The sequence below is a fragment of the Melospiza georgiana genome, chromosome Z (genome assembly GCF_028018845.1).
Source record: "Melospiza georgiana isolate bMelGeo1 chromosome Z, bMelGeo1.pri, whole genome shotgun sequence".
NCBI lineage: Eukaryota > Metazoa > Chordata > Aves > Passeriformes > Passerellidae > Melospiza > Melospiza georgiana.
The window spans coordinates 8,338,086-8,360,278 of record NC_080465.1 but is presented as its reverse complement, the minus strand read 5'-3'; the positions used below and the strand labels follow the sequence as shown (position 1 = coordinate 8,360,278).

Sequence of the window (22,193 nt, the reverse complement as noted above, 5' to 3'; positions counted from 1 at the left end):
CAAAATAAACACAAGAGCAGTCCCCATAAAAATGGTATGTATCTGTCAACAAAACCATGGGTACAACTACTCAGCCACATAACAGATTCACTACAATAGGTTGAAGATTTTTATGAACTACAAGTCTCTATTTACAGTCAGTCATAACACATATGCACAGCCAGGTTAAGCAGAAGTGGCATAGTCAACTACAGTGACTCATACCACATTTTTAAGACTGGACTTTGAAACTTTAATGACATTCTTGCAATGTTTCTCAGTCCTTTTGAAGGCAAAAGGAAGTAAGAATCACTGGATGGATCCTATCTACCTAGACACAATACCTGAATGCAATGTTAAACCAGATTCTGCCCTAATCTTGTCAATATTGTGAGACCATCAGCAAAGTAGACAAAAATAAAAGTAGCTGTAGTATAAAGGCAAGGAAAGAGTTGGATTGGGCCAGGCCAACAGAGTGAATTTACAGAATCAAGTAAATATTGATCAAATGAAGCACAGTTCTCAGGGGGGAAGAAAAGCATCTTGGCCTCAAAGGAAGGCACTGTTATGATCAAAAGACTGAAAACAATTTAGGTCAAAGACTGTCAATTGATAAAACCAAGCAAGTGAGATAGAGGCACTGAATGTGAAGAATCTTCACTAATGTGAACAAACACGTAATGTTTGCCGTGCAGCTCTTGAACCCCCAAAGAACATCAGTAACTTCAGAAGACAGCAAAAAAAAATTAAAATGAAGAGCAGTAAGCTTTTTAGCTCTGTAAACTGTTCATTTCAGCTTGTAATTAATGTTAGAAAAAGCAACAGGAGCAGAACGAAGAGCTAGTACCTCACCTCTCAGAGAAGATATTAAGAGCATATTAAAAATAGAAGAGACCAGGATTTAACTCTAAAAAGAAAATATGCAGAAATTATGCACCTAAATCCACCTTATTAGCAAATATTTAAGTTTGGCTAGATTACTTATCCGAAACTAGCTGGAGATTTCTTTCTTCTGATTTACCATTTTTGTCTTCAAGGATAAAATTATTTTTTTCTTCAGCAAATATTACTTAGCATGTATACCAAGAAAAGTGGTATTTTCAGACCTCTTTGGTCAATATTCAACTCAATCTCCCTCACCTCTTTAACCTAGGAAATCAGAAAAAAGACACATTCCAAAAAAGAACCAATATGCTTCAAAAGGAAGGATACAAAAGAAATAATATGACATGACATTGGTAGAGTAAAACTAGTGCTAAGCTGCAACAACTTTAAAAGAGTTTCCCCTAATTGAAGTTACTGCAAGTTTTCATCTTTCACTGATAAACAGCTAGCTTGAAACAGAAAGAGACTCTATGACAAACATTAGAAACTGCATTCCAATTTCAAAAACCGTAGCATTTAGTGCAAAAGGCAAACGTGCTGTTGTGCTCCGTCTATGGCAAATTTGTGGGCACAGCTGCAGTAAAAATGTACACCAGTCTATGATCATTTCTATTAAGTCATGGCTGACTGGTGTTTTTACCTAGCAGAAAATATAACAAGATCCAATGGAGGAAAGATTAAGTTGGATAGTTTTTAATTAGAGATAAGGCAAACATTTTTAGAAATCATTAAAAAACCCTCATAAGTTACCTGTCATTTCAAGCCTTGAAAACACACCCAGACTCCTGTTCCAAAACCTCTTTTATATATTGATGAAAAATTATGTTTTGTATTACACAGGAAGTTCCACAAGACAAGGACGGTACTCATTTTATAACCTCTTAAAATGCTATTTTGCATGTAGGAACAGAACAAAATTTACAGATCTCCCTAAACATTCTCAAAACGTACATTCTTCCAACCTTCATAATTTACACTTTCTTGGCAGAAGAGGGCATGGATAGGAAGCAACTCATTAAAAAAACCTTAAGAAGTAGTATCTAAAAACTGTAAACAATTAAAATTCCTACTAACAAAGCTGAGTGAGTGAAACACTAAGACTCACTTGTGCTGTAGCAGGTGATTAAAATAATCTCATTAGGTATAAAATTGTGGTTTTACTTTGTATTTCATCATTTGCAGTCTCTTTGTGAGTGCATTGGCATCACATAATGCAAGCTGATTCACAATTCACTGTGACAACACCAGTAGGTATACAACACTGTTTTTGTGACCTCAGCTTGTCACTGTAAGAACAATTAGTTAATCAGATACCAACAAGAAACTGTAAAATTATTTCTTATCATTTGAGCTGTATTCCTTCTTATTTTGCATTCTTCTGGTATCAGAAAAAAACCGACATAATACATACAGAGCACACCAATTCTCTTCTTCTTTTTTTTTTTTTTTTTGGCATAACCACAGTATGCATGTGTTTCAGAGTATTTCTGTAGATGTGCCAGCATTTAGCAGAGGAAATTTAGCACATTAACATTACATATACACCCATTAGCAAGAAGGCCAGTTTCTGAGAAAATTACTTTCAGAGTCTTCCCCATATGGCTTCAAATAGGCACTCAAGACACAGAACTGACAGCTCTGTCAAGAATTTTAGGTACATAATTTCACTAGTTGCATTCCCACGCATCATTATATTAAGCAATGCTGTCTGAAAGCTATAAAAAACTCCTCTTGCTTGGCAACACAGGACTTTTATCTTTTTCTTTATAGATACTTTAACGATACCCTGAATAGTTTTCCAAAACTAGAAAGCTATGAAGCACTCAGCTTGATCTGCCTTTAAAACAAAGATTTTTGCAGAATACCAAAACACATACAGAGAACAGAATATTAGGGGGAGGAGAAGTGGAGAAAAGCAACAAAACTGATGTAAAACTGCCATGAGAATTCATAGTGAACCCTATCAAAAATACAGCTCTTCTTTGCAGGGAGGAAAAAATACATTTTCATCTGATCAGTGTGCCCTCATTTCTAAACTTGTACATTACCAAGAAAAGACCTATAAAGTGGATCAGATTAATATCAAACTATTATTACCAGCCTATCATTTTAAAGGACAGATAAAGAATGCGTTCAAAGAAAAACAATATACAAATACCATGATTTTAATAGACTAGGATTGTATTATCATCAGCAGAAATCATCTAATAAAGGCACTGCCATATGAGTAAGGACCAAAGAACCAACTAATGCAACAGCAGAATATACATAATTAATAACTTTGTGCAGTTGAAGACTGCCAATAATTCAGCAAAGAAAAATCAAAAGATGAAATGAGAAGCAGTATTAAACAGTACAGCTTTATTTTAATTCCACAGTTTTTTTAATTCCTCAAGTCAATAACATCCCTATCTGCTAAACAGTCTGCACAAAAAAATTCAAAAACCTCTGCTCAAAAAGAATGTTTTTTTTCTGAAACTATTAGAAATAGTGTTTAATATGCCCCAAAAAACTTCACCTAATGAGTATTCTAGGAAATACTTGTTCTGCTGCTCTAATAAATACAATTTGACTTGTCATCCTAATGAAGGTATCTCTTGCTCAGAACTAACAGACCTAGAACTCAGAATGCTACTTTTTAACAACTTGTAGTTTGCAGGCAAGAAAAGAATCTGATTTAAGAGAAATAGCACATCAATAAAGAAATAGCACATCAATAAAGAAAAATTATGAAATTATTTCGCATAATAACTAGTGGTTAGGCCATAATAACTGGCCTACTCTCAAAAATGTCAAATTTTTTGCTCTATTATGAAACAACAAACTTGGTCACTCAGTTAACCACTAGTTTTTGACCATAAGCTAATCAATCACACAGGTTCCAATGTTCTCTTAACATGTAAACCATATCCCTAATTTAAAAAAAAAAATAAACTGTCTGCCATTTTTTATTGTTTTGAAACACAAATGGATTACAGCCCAGTCCTTCTTGTGTACATGACAGAAAATACTGTACTGTCAGCATTTCAATACTGCTGAAACAGACAACCTCTAAGTACCATGTGTCAGGAAAGACTTAGAATTATTTTGCCACACAGATTTTAGTAAAACACAATATAAAATTCCAAACAGATCTTAATTATTTCATAAACTCTGTCTTGTGAACGTGTGCAGGGACACTGTGTATGTTGGAACAGGGCTATTGAGACCTCAGTAATGTTAACCATGATCCTGATTCTGCACTTGGATCCACACAAGCAAACCCTTTACACACCCACTAAAGCTTCTAATAAAGAAAATTCAGAGTTACTAATGTGAAGGAAGCAGATGGTAAGCAAAAGTACAAAAGAATTACATGTGAACTAAATTCTGAATTCATATGTAGTGCTGCACACCACCTAAACAGGTCAGCAACAGTCCATATCAAATATGCAATGCTAACCAAAAAGCTGGTATGTATTTTTAAAAGAACATGAAAGAGAAAAGAAAAACTAACCAACAACTAGCATTCATAAACTCATAGAATGGTTTGGATTGGAACAGATCTCTGAAAATCATCTAGTCCAACTTCTCCGCCACGGGCTGGGAACATGTTGATCACTAGATCATGTTGATCAATGCCCCATCCAATCTTCTGAACACTTGCAATGACAGGGCATCCACAATCTCTCTGGGCAACCTTCTCCAGTGTCTCATCACCCTCATCACGAACTTCTCCCTTAAATCCAGTCTAAATCCATAATCCTTCCATTTAAAACCATTGCCCCTTGTTCTGCCACTACATGCCCTGGTCAAATGTCTCTCTCCATCTTTCTTGTAAACCCCCTTTAAGGACTGAATAGCTACAACAATGTTTCTCTGGAGTCTTCTCTTCTGCAGGCAGGACAACTCCTACTGTCTCAGTCTGCCTTCACAGCAAAGGTCCTCCTGCCTTTGAATCACTTCAATGGCCCTATGGACCCATTTCAACAGATCTGAGTCTGTCTCGTGCTGGGGGCCCTCAGCCAGCCCTTCATGCAATATTTCCAGGTGAGGTCTGAGAAGAGCTGAGAGGACTGGTTGGTACACCAAAGCATTGTGTTGCTATCCAGAGGGACTTGGACAGGCTGGAGATATGGTCTGACAGGAACCTCATGAAGTTCAACAAGAGGAAGTGAAATGTCCTGCACTGGAGGGGACAAGCACCAGTACAAGCTGGATGCTGTCGGGCCAGAAGAAAGCCTTGTGAAAAAGAACCGGAGCCTCCTGGTGGACACCAAGTCAATCGTGAGCCATCCTGGGCTGCTCCAGGAAAAGTACTGCCCACAGGCTGAGGAAAATGATCCTTCCCCTGTACTCAACAATGTGAGGCCTCACGTGGAGCAGCATAATCAGCACTGGGCTCCACAGTATAAGAGTCATATAGATACTGTAATGAGTAGAGTAAAGGCCACGAGGATGATGAAAGGATAAGAAGGGTGGGGAAAGGATAGGGAAGGGCACCTCACATATGAGAGCAAGCCACAAGAGAGCTTTTTAATTCCTTACGTGAAGAAAAGCTATGTAAATTGAGAATTCATATATGGCCATGTATATAATTACCAATATAGAGGGCAAATATATAGGATCAATTATTTAATATGTTACACCTGTATTTACATGTTGAAGAGGATATTAATAATTGACTACACATCTCTTTCTACAAAGAAGTAAATTAATATAATCTCTAAATCAATATAAATACCTAAATTGTATATCATTGTAATCTAAAATTGTGAATTTTAGATTGTATATTATTGTAATCGAAAAAGCAATCACCCGTCTCTAAATACTTGTCAGGATCAGAACTTTTTTCTAACTTCAGTTAAAGAGATGATGACGAACATTACAGAAAATGGGCTAATACAGTAATGTACAAGTAGGAGAATATTTTGCCCACTATTTTTCAAGGTACAGAAAGGTAATATAGAAAATACATGCAGATATGCAATTACACACAATATTGAAGGAAACAATGCAGTCACCTACTGCACTTGTAAGATATTCAGAAGATTATAAGGACATGCCAAGTTTTTCTTCCATTACAATGCAATTTCAAAAAATATTTTACTTCTTGCTAGCAGAATTAATTCTTTATTCAGCAATTAGTTCTGCGAACCTAATCTTTAAGAAAAACTCTCATAAACTTCAAGTCTACAGGAGCAATACTTCAGAGACGTTCAAAACAAACTGAGAAAGCAAATTCAAGTTCTAACTCAAATTACACTTGAACTAAAACTCAACCTGTTATCTGAGCAAAAAAGTAGGAGATAAAATGATGGTTTAAGCATATGTAGTGGCACACACCTCTAAACCTGCTTTCACACCAAAAAACAAGTAAATGTCACTACAATATTTTTGCAGTTGCTTACCTGCAAGTTCAATTAAAAAGACAGTTTAAAACTTCTTTATATGGGATGTAATATAGTAGGAAAACACCATTGTCCTAGCAGATGGTGTTGAAGTCAGAAAGAACCTCCAAAACTGTAACATACACCACAAACATTGTATGTTGCAGGGCTGACAAAACTTGAGACAAGTAACAGAGCAAGGTCATTCTCAAACCAGGTCACAGAAGGACCTTGGGTATGAATGGTACAAGCTGGAAATGGAAGAGGATGAAAGGTGTTTTTATTAGTTTCTCAAAGGCCTAGGAGCCAGCAATAAAACATGTATTAATGCATAGTCTGCCTGAAGAAAAATTTTAAAGACCATTGATTGGTAGGCCATATTCAGAATTGCCTTCCATCCTGCACATATATTCTGTATGTTGAAAAATTTACCTTATGATCTTTCATTTTTCACTTCAATTTCAAGGAGGCAAGTTTTCAAATTACTTACCTCCTTCAATGGACAGTCATCCCTGCCTCTATACTTACCGTCCCACTGACCATTTAAACTTTGGGACTTGTACACTTGCCATTGGTAACATTATTTAAAAAAAAATCCAGAAACGCAAAATATCTTGCCGATTCCTTTTTTTTTATTTTTTGTATACTTATACTATCAGTTGTTTACTCTGTTAGATTCATGAGTTATTATAATTTTGCATATCAGAATCCTGTAAGTTTTGTGTCTAAAATTACCCAGTTTTACAAAGGATCAAGTTTAAGTACTTTGAAAAAAATCAACTGCAATGCAATTCAGTATCTTCAGTCTGTTCCACAGATACACCTCATCTTTTCAAAATTCTCAAAATGTGAATTTTACACCTAAGTGAAATTCTAGATTTATTTAGGAGCAAGCAAGCTGGTAAAAATTACATAACTATAGTTCTGTGTATCATATATACTGAATTTGTAAAATTTGTTTTCTGTGTTTATCTTACTCACCAAATCATTAATTAACAAAGTTATCCCAACATGATATAAAGCAATGCTAAAAATAAAGTAAGAATAACTGAGTTATGTTTCACAATTCTTTCTAAAAATTTGATCCTGGCTGACACTGGTGTTTTCTATATACAATTCCTTATGCATTTGAAAGGTTATTATGAATCAACAAAATGATGTTATTATTCCTTGTCATAGATATAGATGTTTATGTCTAAAGATACAATGAGACTTTCAAAGTTTGCAGCAAGTTTTAAGTGCAACAGGCACTTGCATAGGAAGCAAGATGATATGCCATAATAAATAACATCACAAAATTATAATAAGTATCTTGCAAAATTCACTACGCAACCAGCTTACAAAATTAAAGATGGCAGGAGCTCAGATACAAGCACAGAGAATGACCAACTTGATGAGCTCAATCACCACAAATGCTCCTGAACACACTGTCCCTTGGGCATGTTGTAAAGTCTGCTCACAAACACTATGCAGGTTGCTAATACTGCATATATAGCTGGGTTCCAGCAGTTAGAGCAGCTCAGCTAACATGTAACATCTCTTTAAGACAACAAAATTCGACTGTCTCAATCAAATTTATCTAGTACCTGTAAGTGACCTGGCTTGTCACAAACTTTGCACCTTAGTTTAAAACTCTTTGCTTTAAACTGAACTAATACAACTTTATTCTCTCTCAGAAGAAAAGCCGCACACATTACCTTCTGAGGGGTCAAAACCCTCTGCCTGAACTTTTCAATCGTCTCTTGACCTGCAGCTGCCCATGCACTAGCAAATGCTTCGGCTTTGTCTTGATCCAGGTGAATGATTTGCAGCTGCTGTTGCAGTGAAGCAGGCTTCAAATTGTGGTAGACTGCCTGTTAAAGGAAAAATAACTGCTGTTGCCAAGTGCTGTTCTACAGGTCGTAGCAGATCCGTTCTAGCACAAATGTCCACCATGTTCACACAAGATTTTTACTAGCAACTCCACTAGGGGAACTATCTGCATCCTTTTCATCTTAACCCTCTTACTTGCTAGATGGAAAACTGTAACTATCTCAAAATGCAGTGTAACAAATTACTCTTCTCAAGATAGACACACTACAAAAAAAAATATAGACACAAGTCAGATCTGAGTATATGTACAGATTTCCACTGTACATAATCACAAAGCAGCTATCCGTGAAAAACAGATGGGCTTTGAAGCCAATTGTGACCATCAAGAAAGGTGAACTTTTCCAAATTCACACTATTCAAGCGCAATTAAACTACAAGACAATATTCTGAAAAACCAGGAAGTTTGCCTAAACTGAATGGGTTAGATATTACTTCCCTACTAGGGTCAATTTTTTTGTGGAATGGTTCTTCACTTTCAAAACAGGATTGTGTCACCACCAGGTCAGGTTAAAAAAAGAAGTGACATACATGGCAAAAACTGTAGGGTAGTCCTTTTATCTATAATACCTCCACAGACCAAAGTGCTGTTAAAACAGTTATTATCTGAGAGAACAAGCAGTTGCTCCAAGAAGCACAACTATCAGCAGGAAAACAAAGAATTCTCATCCAACATGTAGTCCATCTTGGACTCTTTTTTTGGGAAGATATTAATATTCTTCCCTCTTTTTTTTTTTTAATGCATAAAAATCATGAAGAGAATTAACTGCTTTTTCTGCTCATCTTCAGCAATTATAATAAAAATTAAGCAGTCTGAGAAATCAGGACAAGGTAATTCTGCTGTTTTGCTGAGATGAAAATTTAAAAAAATTCCAGTCTGGAGGTGACCTCAGGTTTTATTTTGATTTTTGGTGGATGGGAGCCATGAGGAGGATTATTTGTTTTATTTCTAATACAGTGGAATGTGTTAATTAAGTAAACTGATCATAAATTGACATGTGTAAGAAAGGATCAGATTTAAATCCACCAAAAGACCATCATTATGCGTGCCCTCTGTACAAGACTCTACTTTCTATATTTACATTAAATGGGTAGATAACAACATAGGCTTAACAATTTTTAAAACAGTTACCATATTTACTGGGTAATACAACAGCTTCCCAGCTTTAGCAGAGGTAGACCACAGAATCAGAAAGCCTTCTCTGTTTACAAGGTGACTGCACTGTGCTACACCATGCAGTCATCCACTCCTCCAAATTCTTGAGCTACATTAGTTGTGCCTGTCCACCTCAGTACAGTCTGCTTCTGTGCATGAAAATTTTCTATAACTGACTCCTAAAGTAAGTTAAGCTGTGCTCAGTAATGTTATCTAGGATTTTCCTCACAAGAATTTAAAAATGCATGGCTGGCTCAATGCGATGAATAAGAGAGAATACTATATCTCATAATTTTCAAGAGTTCCCTTGGAGTTCTGCAGACCTCACTTATATTATTTATCTTTACATTAGCTGAAAAACCACTGTACAAAGGAACTTAGTCCCATCCAAATCAGAAAGGCCTGAAACAAAAAGCAGTTAAATCATAACCCCAAAACATACAAAATATACTACAGATATATTTTCACTAATTCCTTCTTAACTTCACCATCCTATCTTTGAAATCTATAGCTGGATTTAAAAAATACATTTATTAATGCCTAATAGTGAAAACAAAATACCTGCTCCAAAATGAATGATATAGTTTCAAGAACCAGATGAAGATCCTGTTTTTCCAATGAAAAAGCTATTTGAAGTTTTTCTTCCTCCTCTTCACTGAAGGTACTTTCAGCCTGAAGCACAAAAATGGTTAGTCCTGACATTTCATTTAAGGACCAATTTATCAAAGGACCAATTTATTTAAGGACCATATTTATCAAAATCAAAACTTTCCCCTCATCTTTATAAACACAGCAGCTATCCAGTTGTTTCTAAACAGAAACCACAAAGCAGTTTCAATTCCTCTCACTGAAAACAAAAACTAAAGGCCTACAGAGTACCACAGGATTATCTGACATACATCAGAAGAAAAAGCTTTCTCTTTGTACCTCATAGACACTACAGAAATATTATTCTTTCAATTATCAGATCATCTCCAACAAACTTTTATAAATAAAAATAAGGAAAATACAAACTGCATTAGTTAAATCACACCCCAGAAAACAGAAGGCAAAACTATAGTTAAGTTAGTTATGTATGCGTCTTCCATTCTGGATACCCTTCTAAAAATCACCCATGCTGTTGCAAAGGAAATAAAGGCCTAATGCATATTTATTTTGAAAGTCAAATTTGAATCTATAGCCTACTGAGTTACTGAAGACAATTGAGAATCTGCTGTACTTTTAAAATACAGCATTTGTATTTACTATACTACAGCAAATTAAATAGTAATTTAAAATCCAGATATTGCCTTCTTTTAAAACCCAATTACTAACAAACACGACATTTAGACCACTTAGCAATCCAAAATTGCAAAGCTAGACAAGCAAAACAATTTAGCTGTCCAAATAAAAAAATGAGGCAATTACACAAAACTTTCAATGATCACAACGTTTATAACAAGAGTATCAAAATGGAAACATTATTTGAATCATTAGTTGTTAAAAGGAAACACAGAGTTCCCAGTGTCTGCTTTGCTAAGGCAATGAAGTTCATTTCAAGCTTCCAGCAATTTAACTAGTTACTTAGGTACTTTAGAAAGTAAAACTACTCATGAGATTGAGTGGGCTGAATTACAATAACCACTTCAGCTCATGTAAATGACAATTAAACCTGTGAAGAGCTACTAAAATGCTATGGAGTAGTGAAAAAGAACAAAACAAACAAACAAAAAGCTGGTGATGCATTCCTGTTACCTAGCAGTTAATATCCATGCAAAACAGAGAAAACTCTCTGCAATAACAGTGGCATCCAAGCTAGTGATGTTAACGAAAAACAAACAAACAAACAAACCAGCAGCTGAATCAAATTAGTCCTTACAGTCCCACACTTACAATCTTTAATATATTTGCATTTTTTTCCATGCTGCTCCTGTAATATTTTACCATTCAGCCTATATGCATATGTGTATAGAAAACAAATTCTGTGTTTCTTTTTATACTTTTTCTAAACACATAGCAATGGAATAAATAAAATCTGACACCGTAAGACAATGAAACTAACAAAATAACTTCTGGTGTAAGATTCATTTTTCAGTTTCCCCAGCAATATTTAGTACAAAGTTCAGAGTTAGCCTGCATTTGACATTTGACCACTGTGAAAAACTTTCTTTCTCTGTTTTTATTTTATTTCTTTTGATTTCGCAATCAATAATCGTCTTATGCAAAGATGACAGAAATATTCACTAAAAGCTCTGGATTTAATTTTTATCCTCAATTCCAGAGTGTTTTTAGTTGTTGGACATCCACAAATGCACACCCATTTGGTTCTTCCTTTGTGTTGTAAAACACAGAACATGTAACATTTTCTTAAGAAAGGATGTTCTTTGATGGTTAATCTTTGCATACTTTTAAGTCTAATCAAGAAGAAAGATGAATTAACCCATGAAACACAGAGCAGCTAACAAGCTCTGAGTGGTGTGCAAGATTCAGAAAGACAAAATACTTGATGGAAGAATTGCCTTGCTAAGGTTTAGGGCCTGACATGCATCAGTGACCTCAGACCAAGGGGAAGGGTAACAAAACCTGGGAAGAAGGATGTACCACCAACAGTGAACACAAATAATGCAGAATTTATGGGCCTCAAGGACATTCGGCAGAACTCCCAAGGGAGAAACTGATAATGCCAATTCAGCAACTGTGCTGAAGTTAGCTCTGACTGGGTGAAAGGTAATTCCTGGGAGGAATCTGCAACCACTGGCTCACAGACCACAAACCCAAGAAGCCCAGTGACTCAAAGAGAAAAAAAAGAAAGAGTAGGCAGACTACTTCTTGGGAAGTGAGACAATCATTAACCAGTAGAAGACAGAATATTAACCAACAAGAACTATGTAACTTATTGCCAATGAAAACTAAAGCCTTTGTTTGCTAAGATGTATAAATGGTAAAAAGTTTGGATGCTTGGGGTGCTTGCCTTGGGGAATGCCACTGAAAATCGAGCCTGCACAACTCTGAAATAAATAATCAATGTCTCGCTCGAGCGTGTAATCACTGGCTTTTTGCAAACCGGGTATCAAATCCGATTTCTGTGGACAACATTCGTGAGGGCAGAGGAGGAGTTTCTGCAAAAGGCCAAGCAACTCGGGGGTCCTCAGACAGCGCCCTCGGAGGCAGCAGCACCTGGGGGAGGCGGGCTACAAGTATCACTCGTTTGCATGCCATTCACCTTCTCAGGCCATTTGTTACCGGCTTTTACTTCATCCTCCCGATACAGTTCTGAAGAACTAGTGATGAATGAAATCAAGATCTAAAATCCTTCGGAAGGAGCGGAGCGGGGAGGGGCGGAGGTTGCGCTCAGGCTCCGCAGGCGCGCTTCCCAACCTCCGGCCAGGCCCGGCCCCGCGTCCTCCCAGCACCGCCGAGCCCCCACTCCCGCCCCGCCCCGCCCAGCGCCGCACGACCCCCAGCCGGCTCCCCGCCAACCTTCAGGTGCAGCTTCTGGAGAAGGCGGCAGAGGAGCCGCGGAAACCGGCCCGGGTCCACGGCGTTGAGCAGCGACACGGCCCGGCGGATGCTGGAAGGAGGGAGGGAGGGGTGTCAGAGGGGCCCTGGCCCCGCTGCGCCCCGGCATCTTGGGGGTACCTGCTCTGCTCCGCCCCGCCCCGCCCCGCCCCGCACGGCCCAGCTCGGGTCGGCCCAGCCCGGCCCGGCCCGGCGGGAGCCGCGCCGCCGGAGCGCCGGTACCTGTCGCTCTCCGGCACGACGGGCGCCGCCATGGTTGTGGCACGGGCCCACCCCCTACGGCGGCCTGGCGAGGCCAAGCGCTGCCGCGCCGCTCTCAGCGAGGGCAGCGCGGACCCAGAGAATCACGGGATGAGCTTGGTGGAGAAAGACATCCGGGATCGTCCTGCTCCAGCCCATCATCGGGCACCAGTATGTCAGCTAGATTACAGCGCTGGAGTGTCACGTACACTTTTTCCTTAAACACCCCAGGGACGGTGACTCTACCACCTCCCCGGGTAATCCATTCTGATGTTTAATCACAATTTCTGTGAAGAAATTCCTCCTCAGGTCCAGCCTTAACCTCGCCTCGTCGCCGGTAGCCTGGGTGAAGGTGCCGAGCCTCGCCGGGCGAGGGCTGCGACTGAACCCCGGCGGGGACGGCTCCGAGCCGCCCTGGTGCCCACAGCAGGCAGCGGGGACCAGTGCTCATCCTTGAGGCTCATCCTGAGCCCTCGCTGTTCAGCCCCTCAGGAACCACAGGGACATTTGTTCCCGTGTGGGAGTGCACCGTCAGCCCTAAAATACCTGTCGTCACCATCCTTGTTTGTAGGCCTTGTTTGTAGCCTTGTCAAAGCAAGCTGCCACCCTTGCAGCAACAGCGAGTTGTTCTGGAGGCCATGGAATCTACAGTTCCTGCCCTCCCCAAACAACCTGTGCCCAGGTAATGCTCCCAGAGTCCCACCCCGTCCCACGCCATTGAACTCCCCTGCATAAGACACAGAGCACACCGTGCCTTGTTTCAGGCCAAGTACAAGGTTCTCAAGCTACATGAACAGACCCATTAACTTTCAAGCGTTGAATTGAGTGTTTCTACTTCACTTGAATGTGTGAAAAATGTGTATTTTATTATTGGCTTTTTGCAACTATTAAAATGAATATTATAGGTGTTGTGTTAGAAAGTAATGCTGTAATAATTCTCTTAAGTAGTGTAGTAACACTACTAGTAACTTTAGGTTATAACAAAAGGTTAAAATAGAAACTATGTTATGTAGGATACTTTTTTTCTCTAAAGAAAGGACTCGCAGTGAGATAGCAGTCACAGATACCTAAATCTTTCAGAGAAAGGGAATTTATTGATCCATTACCAAGAGAAACAAACTTCTTCCCACCAAGCACAGACAGGATGACACTTAGGCTTATGAGGAAGAAGTTGACAGAATCCTGTGTTTGAATGGAATTTATGCATCATGTATGAAGTATGAATGTATGAATGTTGCATGTATGAATATGCAACAGGCTATTGCTTTTAAGGGTTAATCCTATGTTAACGAGGGTCCTTTTTCAGGCTTATGCTGCCCAGAAAAAGGTACCCAGATGTCCGTAATGCTTTATTTCTATCATATTTGTCTCATATCGTCCTAATTCAAATTGTCCAAATTATTATTACTCTAATTGTATTACTATTTTTTATAACCATTTTATTACTATTAAACTTTTAAAATTTTAAAAACAAGTGATTGGCATTTTTCACAAATGGATCTAATGTCTGTGAGACCTCTATTTTCCACCAGGTTTCGCTGAAATTGAAAAACAGGATCAAAGACAATGGGATGAGCGAACAGAGGAACAGGCAGCATAACTGCATAAGCCTTGTTTTCCTAGGAAGCCAACGAAAAGTATTAAAATTTTTTTGAAGACTTCTTCAGAATGTAGCTGCAAAGGTTTATAATATGTGTCATGAAGGTAATGAATGGTAATAAATTATGGTAACCTGAAGAGATAGGAAGGGAAAAGGTTGGAAATTTTTGAGAGTACTGTGAAGAAATGTTTTATAAACATATATGCTGAAATCTTGCCTCTATTAACTGAAGGGAATTTAGTCAGTAGGGTCAACTTCAATATGGTCACCATTGCAGCCAGAACATCTGAAAAGATAATTTCTGATTAAATAGACTTGGCCTTAAGAAGCAACTTTAGCAGAAAAATAAACCCTGTGAGAGACATGGCCATATTCTAACTGGAGTTTGAAAGCAGAGAATTCCTGCCTGAGACTTAAAACATATTTGTGCTATACTCTGTCCTGGGAAATCCAAAATGTTATTGGATTCCATACCTATCTGTGCCCAAAATAGTTACTGACAATTTAAGGCCCAGCGCCACAGCCAGAAGCAGAACTGCGTGGCAAGTGTGGGTGGTGCCAATCCCTTTAAAATGTTGGAGCACCCAAGCCAAGAGCTCTTTATCCTCGTGGCCTTTGCTCAAGGTAGATGTTGTTTCAGGTGGGTTTTTCTGGGCTCACAACAGTAGCAACCCAAAAAGCTGCATTTTACAATAAGAACCCGTTTCAGAGTGAACTTCACAACACCCGTCGTGAATTTCACAACACCCGTCAACCGTGCAAAGCTTGAGCCAGTCTGGGTCGGGTCACCCACACGTCGGTGCCGAGAGCCTGGCTGTTCCCTGCTGCTCCCTCCCCACACAGCGATGGCTCAGGAGCCGCAGCGCCAATGCCAGCGGAGCCCAGGGTGGGACAGCAGCCCCAGCACCCAGCGAGCCAGAGCCTGACTCTGCGGGGCCAGAGGCACACCAGCAGTGCCCACCAGATCTGCTTTGTAAGCTCCTGCCTTCCCAGGACAGGTTTGCCACCAGCTTCCCTTCGTCTTTCAAACCGCATTGCCAGCTGGGGAGGCCGCCGTCCTGGAGGGGCGGTCACTCCACCATTTTAAAGTTTCTCTTTTTTCCGGGAGGGCCAATGACATTTAGCAATTTTGTATCTAATGGTGATTCACTGTTATTTTTTGCCTGTCGCTGTTTTGCGTGTTAGGAAAACTCATATTCATTTCTCCTTATGGTGGAAATAGACTGGTTAAAACTATAAGGTGAAGCAATTCTTTTCAGATTGTACACTTTTTAAATTGTCTTAAACTGAGACAAACTTATACCAGAAGGTGGACCCACAGTCACTGTTATGAATGGCCATTACGTTTTTCAAGCTATTGTTTTGGGATGAAATACAGTAGTATTCAACTATTCATCTGGTTTTCTGTGCTTTTATAAAACACACACAAAAAAAATGCAATATTCTTGCAAGAAATTTACTTGACTAGAAAAGAAAAATGAGTGTTTTGCTCCACACTGAAAAAAACTCAACAAATCTTTTTGTTCTAGGAAATCTCCCCTGAGAGCAGAATTTTATAAAGTTTGTTCAGGCAAAATGAGCAAGAGCAGCTGGAAGTCTAAACAATTTCTTATTATTTCACAAAGTTACAGTTGATACAGATATTGGATGTGCTGCTTAGATGTGCCGCCAATTCTGTAGAATTACAACTTGGACCTATTTTAAGGTGTTTTCTTTCACACTTTGCTGCATCAAAAGAATATTTAAAATGGATAATCAGGAGAATGAACACTAAGAATTCAACCTGCTCCACGTGGACTTGCTTGACACGGGAGGTTGGACTTGTGGGCTCTGGAGGCTTCTTCTACCCTGTATAATTCTGTGTTCAGACGCTCACTGAAGAAACACAGGAAAGAGAGATTAGAAACAATAAATAATGAAGCTAACTTGACAAGGTGCTGTCAAGTGCACTATTACACAACTTTTTATCCTAATACCTTTTCTGATACTAAGTAAGAATGGTAAAAAAGTTGTGATTTCTCAAACATCCGTTCATCTGTTATTGGTTTGCACTTGCACCCATGTCATGAATGAGTGTTTTAAAATTGGTTAAAGAATCAGTGGCAAAAGTATCAGTAAAAACAGGTTTAATATAATAGATTCTATAGGCCCTCTCTACTACTTACCAGATGGTCAAGGCACACTGAGGATAGAAAGGGGAAGGAAAAAGGGGAATACAGCCCAAAGGCCAAACAGCACTTAATTTAATAGCATTTAGAACTTCAATTCAATTGAAACTAGTACTTCAATTCAACAGCATTTAACTTAACTTGTAACTTAAGTTAATTTAAGCAGTTAAAAATCTAGGACAGCAGCATTTCTCCCACATTTGGTATAGCACACGCACACTTGTATGCACGCAGACATACAAGTCTTGCACTTGTATGCAAGAAGTGTGTGCTCTCTAGCAGGTCAGCCCCCAGCCTGTGTGGGTTCTTGGGGCTCTTCCTCCCCACGTGCAGAACTCTACACTTGCCTTCCTTGAACCTTGTTAGGGTTCTCTCTGCCCATCTCTCCAGCTCATCTCCAGCTCATGCACTGAAGGTTAGCACAGCCTTCAGGTGTTTTGTATCATCACCAAACTTGCTGTGGGTGCATTCGACCCCTTCATCCAGGTCATGGACAAACAGGCTGAGTAAGACTGTTTGTAAGACTGTGAGTAAGACTGAGTAAAACCCAGTATTGATCCCTAAGGAATGCCACTGACTACAGGCCTCTGCTTGGATTCTGCTCTGCTCGTCATGATCCTCTAAGCTCTGACATTCACCTAGTTCTTGATCCATCTCACTGTCCAGTCATTTAACCCACATTTCCCACATTAACTACAACGATGCTGTGGGACACAATGTCTACCTCAGCTGAAGCTGAGGTAGACAACATCCACTGCTCTCCCCTCATCACCCCATCCTGCCATGCCAACTCAAAAGAGCTGTAGCAACTGTAATGCATTTGGTGCAAATGTGTATTTAAGGATATTTGAATATTTATTCAGAAAGGATTGGTCTATGTTTCTTTAGTCCATCTCTTTTGGTTTTTTGCCCTAAAGTGAGTTAAATCTGTATTCTACCAGAGGATGGGATGGATATAGACAAAGTTCAATTGTGCTCTTATAGAAGGTCTTTAAAAGGATAATGAAAATAGTCTTGAAAAGAATTCAAAAATGTATCTTTCTTTTTCTGTTCTCTCTTTTTTTTTTTTTTTTTTTTTTTTGCTTTAATGATGCAGTGGGATTGAATGGCACTTTGCCATATGCAGAAGTTAATTTTAAGCCAGGAGGAACTGTTTAGTGGTCTTGTAACTGAAATATGTAGACTTTCTGGAACCACAGCTCTGACTTTTCGCAGGACTGACTGTTCCTCACTCTTTTAAAGCACTGAAGGTGCTGAATACCTTGTGGTTTACTTAAGTTATCCAATTTTAAGTTCCCATTTGGACAGGAATCCCATAGCAATTTTTATATTGAAATGTGGGACCTTAGTTTGGGAAAGAAGATCTCAATTTTCTGCCTGTTGTTTTACAGTGCTCTGATCTATTGTACTCCTAGTCTGTGTTTCAGAAGTTATATAAATTTTCACTGTGGAACTTTGCATGAAGGATTTGCAAATACCAAGCAAGGGGAAAATCAGCATTGTGTGTCCCTTCTCGTAGCAGAGAAATAGAGGTAGACAAGAGAGGGGTGGTCCTGCTACAGCTGGCTAACTTGCCCAGCCTTGTGCTCCAGCTTTGGTCTGCCATATTCCAAACTTCTATCTCTTAACTCACCCAATAAAGCCTCAGATGTTCATGGTCTTTCGCGTACTTTCATATATTAAAAGTCATAATATTTAATGGCTCTTCCTTTGTCTCTCCTAAGCCACATGCTAATAATTCTATTAATATTTCCTTTTAATTGGCCTTTGTTGTAGAAGCAGTTGTAAGTATACAGTACAATATGAAAGGACACCTATTGTGGTTTTTTTCCTCAGTGAAATCTTCAGATGTGGAGAAATAGACACATTGTCAAATATAGAGTGTCCTTAGTGGGTGGATTCCTAGCTTGTTGTCTAACTCAGTGCAATGAAGGCAAACAACAAGATGCTGTGCATAGATCTTATTTTATTTTCTGAATTTTCAAGTTTATAAAAGGCAGGAGGTGCACAGTGTAATCTTTGGAATTAAAACAACTCCAATAAGACAATGGCCAAGCCATAGGAGCTTAGAAGGGAAAGAAGTATCCTTATGCAAAAATCATATGGGAACACAGTGTTCATTTCCCTGAGATTGGCTTCTTTGTAGTAACAACATCTAATAAAGCAGAGGGTTAATATCTCCTCCCAGATAGATAATGATTGTAAGCAAGGCAAATACAGTGGAAGACACAATAATTTCAAATTAAACAAACTGAATCAATTTTTAGGCACAGAATTGAGAGATTGAGAGATGGTATCTTAGTTTAGGGTATAGTTCCAAATGTATCTATCTATACTCTCCCCTTTCATTAAGCCACAATGGGATCACTTGTAGCCATGAGCAAAGCAGCCACATGGACAAGGAAAAGACAGGAAAATGATTTGCAGAGTCACTACTTGTTCCAAGGGCATAATTTGGGGAGGAGGGGAAGAATTGGGAAGAGAGAGAAGGACACACAGACCTTAAGGAAGAGTTCATTGATCTGTTTCCCCTTAACCAGTTTTCTAGAGCAAACGTATTGCATAGGGGAAATCATATTCTGTTTAGACTGATTTATAAGGTGTAAAATGAACTGATGTCATCTGGAGCAAAACCAATCTCTCAAGAGACTATAAAATGTTCTCTGCCATTTCTCTCAAGGGATTTAAAACCATAATGACATGCAGTGTGGTGGTATGTAATTTCCTAACAAAACTGTCAAATATGGGCACTATGTTGCTATTTGTATCTACCACTAACTTTCACAATCCATATAAAAATACGTGTAACATGTTTTCTTTTTCCCCATGTACATCTGCCCAATAGAATTATACTTGTTCAATCTGAACTGCTCATCAGGAATTTGGGGAAAAGTTAGCAGGATCATTGCACTAGTAGAGTTATTTTCAAACCACAGCAGAACTGCCTCTGCCCTGTTATTTCTTTATCTTGGCTCTCACCTTTCTTTTATTTTCAGGTTTTGTGCTCTATTTCCAAGGTTGCAATAAGTGTGTTTTTGTGGAATTCTCTTTGAATTTGTGTTTAGCTATGACTGTGACTGAGTCACAGTCCATTTTAAAAACCACAGAGTAACATAAATTAATTCAACAATTGGATTTCCACCAATCTGGTATTAATCACATTACTCAGAAAATGTAACATGTAGCCTTACCACAGGAATCCATGTGATAAACTATTTAGGTTTTTCCCTTAAAATAAAAAGAAATAGATGATAATTCAAACCTGTCCATTTTGGATCTTGAAGTTATGTCAAAGTTATGTCAGTTATGTCATCTTCCTGCCAACTTAAATTAACTTTATCTTCTTGAAGAGCTGCTTGTTCCATCAAATCTAGAATGAGTCTATGGCACATTTGGAACAAGAAACAGTTCCTGACTCCTGACTTATGAGCAGGATTTCCACCTACCTTAAGAAATTATGTGAGCTATTTGGACTCCTGGCAGAAGTCAAAGGATACTTGGGGACCAGTGAAGTATATGAGAGAACATCACTAGATCCATTTACCAAACAGAGTGTCATACCTATGATGGTTTTTTGGGGTTTTTTTTTTTTTTTCTTTTGGTAGTGAGTGTTTTTATAGAATCATAGAATTGTTTAGGTTGGAAAAGATTCTTTAAAATAATTGAGTCCAAGCACTAAACCATGTCTTAAAGTGCCACATCCACATGCCTTTTGAGTGCTTTCATGGATGGTGATTCCACCACTTCCCTGGCCAGCCTAATCCAATGCCTGACTACCCTTTCAGTGAAGAAGTTTTTCCTAAAATCCAATCTAAAAGTCCCCTGGTGCAAATGGAGACCATTTCCTTTCATCCTATTACTTGTTACCCAGGAGAAGAGACCAACCCTCATCTGTTTACAATCTCATTTCAGATAGTTGTAGAGAGACATAAAGTCTCCCATGAGCCTCCTTTTCACCAAGACAAACACCCCCATCTTCTTCAGCTTTTCCTAAATGAGCTTGTGCTCCAGATCCTTCAACAACACCATTGCCCTTCTCTGGACTTACTCCAGAATGTGGACATTCTCCAGAGTCAAGGTCTGTCTTGTAGTGAGGAACCCAAAACTGGACACAGCACTCAAAACTGGACACAGCACACATTGTCCCCCTGTATCACCTTTGCCTGGTACAGGGGGACAATCTCTGCCCTGGTACTCATGGCTACACCACCAGCCAGTGGCCTTTTTGGCCACCTGCACACACACTGGCTTATGTTCAGCTGCTGATGACCAGCACGCCCTGGTCCTTTCCTCCTTGCAGCTCTCCAGCCACTCTGCTCCAACTCCTGCATGAAGTTGTTGTGGCCCAAGGACCCAGCACCTCACCTTGTTGAATCTGGCCTTGGCCTATCAATCCATCCTGTGCAGATCCCTCTGCAGAGCCTTCCTACCCTCCAGCAAGTCAGCACTCCCATCCAACTTAGTGTCATCTCTGAACTGACTGAGGGAGCACTCAAACCACTTGTTTAGCAGGACTGGCCCCCACACTGAGCCACGGGGAACACCACTTCTGACCAGCCTCCAGCTGGACATAGTTCCATTCACCTTCACTCTCTGGCCATCCAGCCAGTTTTTAACCAGGGCAGAGTGCCCCTGTCCAAGCCATGAGCAGTCAGTTTCTCGAGGAGAATGCTGTGGGGAACAGTGTCAAAGGCTTTACTGAAGTCCAGATAGACATCCACAGTCTTTTCCTTATCCATTAGGCAGGGTCACCCTGCCACAAAAGAAAATCAAGTTAGTTAATCAGGACCAGCCTTTCCTAAACCCAAACTGGCTGTGCCTGTTCCCCAGTAGCCCCATACACGCCAAGTGAAGGCATGTTCTTCACAACCCTCTCTGGCACCGAGGCCAAACTGACAGGTCTATGGCTCCCTGAATGTTCCTTCCAACCTTTCATATAGATTGGCATAATATTTGCCAACCTTCTGTCATCTGTCACTTCATTAGTTATCCTGGAGTGCTGGTACATGACGGAAAGTGGCTTGGTGAGCTTTGCTGACAGCTCCCTCAGTAATTTTCAGTGAATCCCATCCAGCCCCATGGACTTGGGTATGATATGACAGGTCAGTGGTCATGGCCCCTTTAATATGCAGGCTTCATTCTGATCCCCATCCCTGTCTTCCAGCTCATGAGGCTGGGGACTCAAAGAACAACCTGTCTTGTTTTAAAAACAGAGGCAAAGATGGCACTAAGCACATCTGCCTTTTCTTCATCCTTTGTCATGCTGCATCTCCCCACATATTTGAGGTAATGAGGTCCTCCTTAGCCTTCCTTTTTTTTGTGGTCACCTAATCACAGAATATGCTGAGTCAGAAGGGACTTTTAGTCTTGCACAGGACATCCCAAGAGCTACACCATGTACTTGAGAACATTGTCCAACACTTCTCTAT

The 22,193-nt window shown here is 39.5% G+C and overlaps 1 protein-coding gene across 1 annotated transcript in view; it reads right to left on the bottom strand.

Annotated features, from left to right (window-relative positions):
• Window positions 1-13,070, bottom strand: part of COMMD10 (COMM domain containing 10) — a 101,606-nt gene extending 88,536 nt beyond the window's left edge. The window contains exons 1-4 of the mRNA XM_058044315.1: window positions 12,979-13,070; window positions 12,718-12,808; window positions 9,820-9,930; window positions 7,931-8,086 (exon numbers count right to left, since the gene is read on the bottom strand). Coding sequence (XP_057900298.1) covers window positions 7,931-8,086; window positions 9,820-9,930; window positions 12,718-12,808; window positions 12,979-13,010 — 390 coding nt within the window. The 5' untranslated portion in view covers window positions 13,011-13,070. The remainder of the gene's footprint in view (window positions 1-7,930; window positions 8,087-9,819; window positions 9,931-12,717; window positions 12,809-12,978) is intronic.
• Window positions 13,071-22,193: the final 9,123 nt, after the last annotated feature.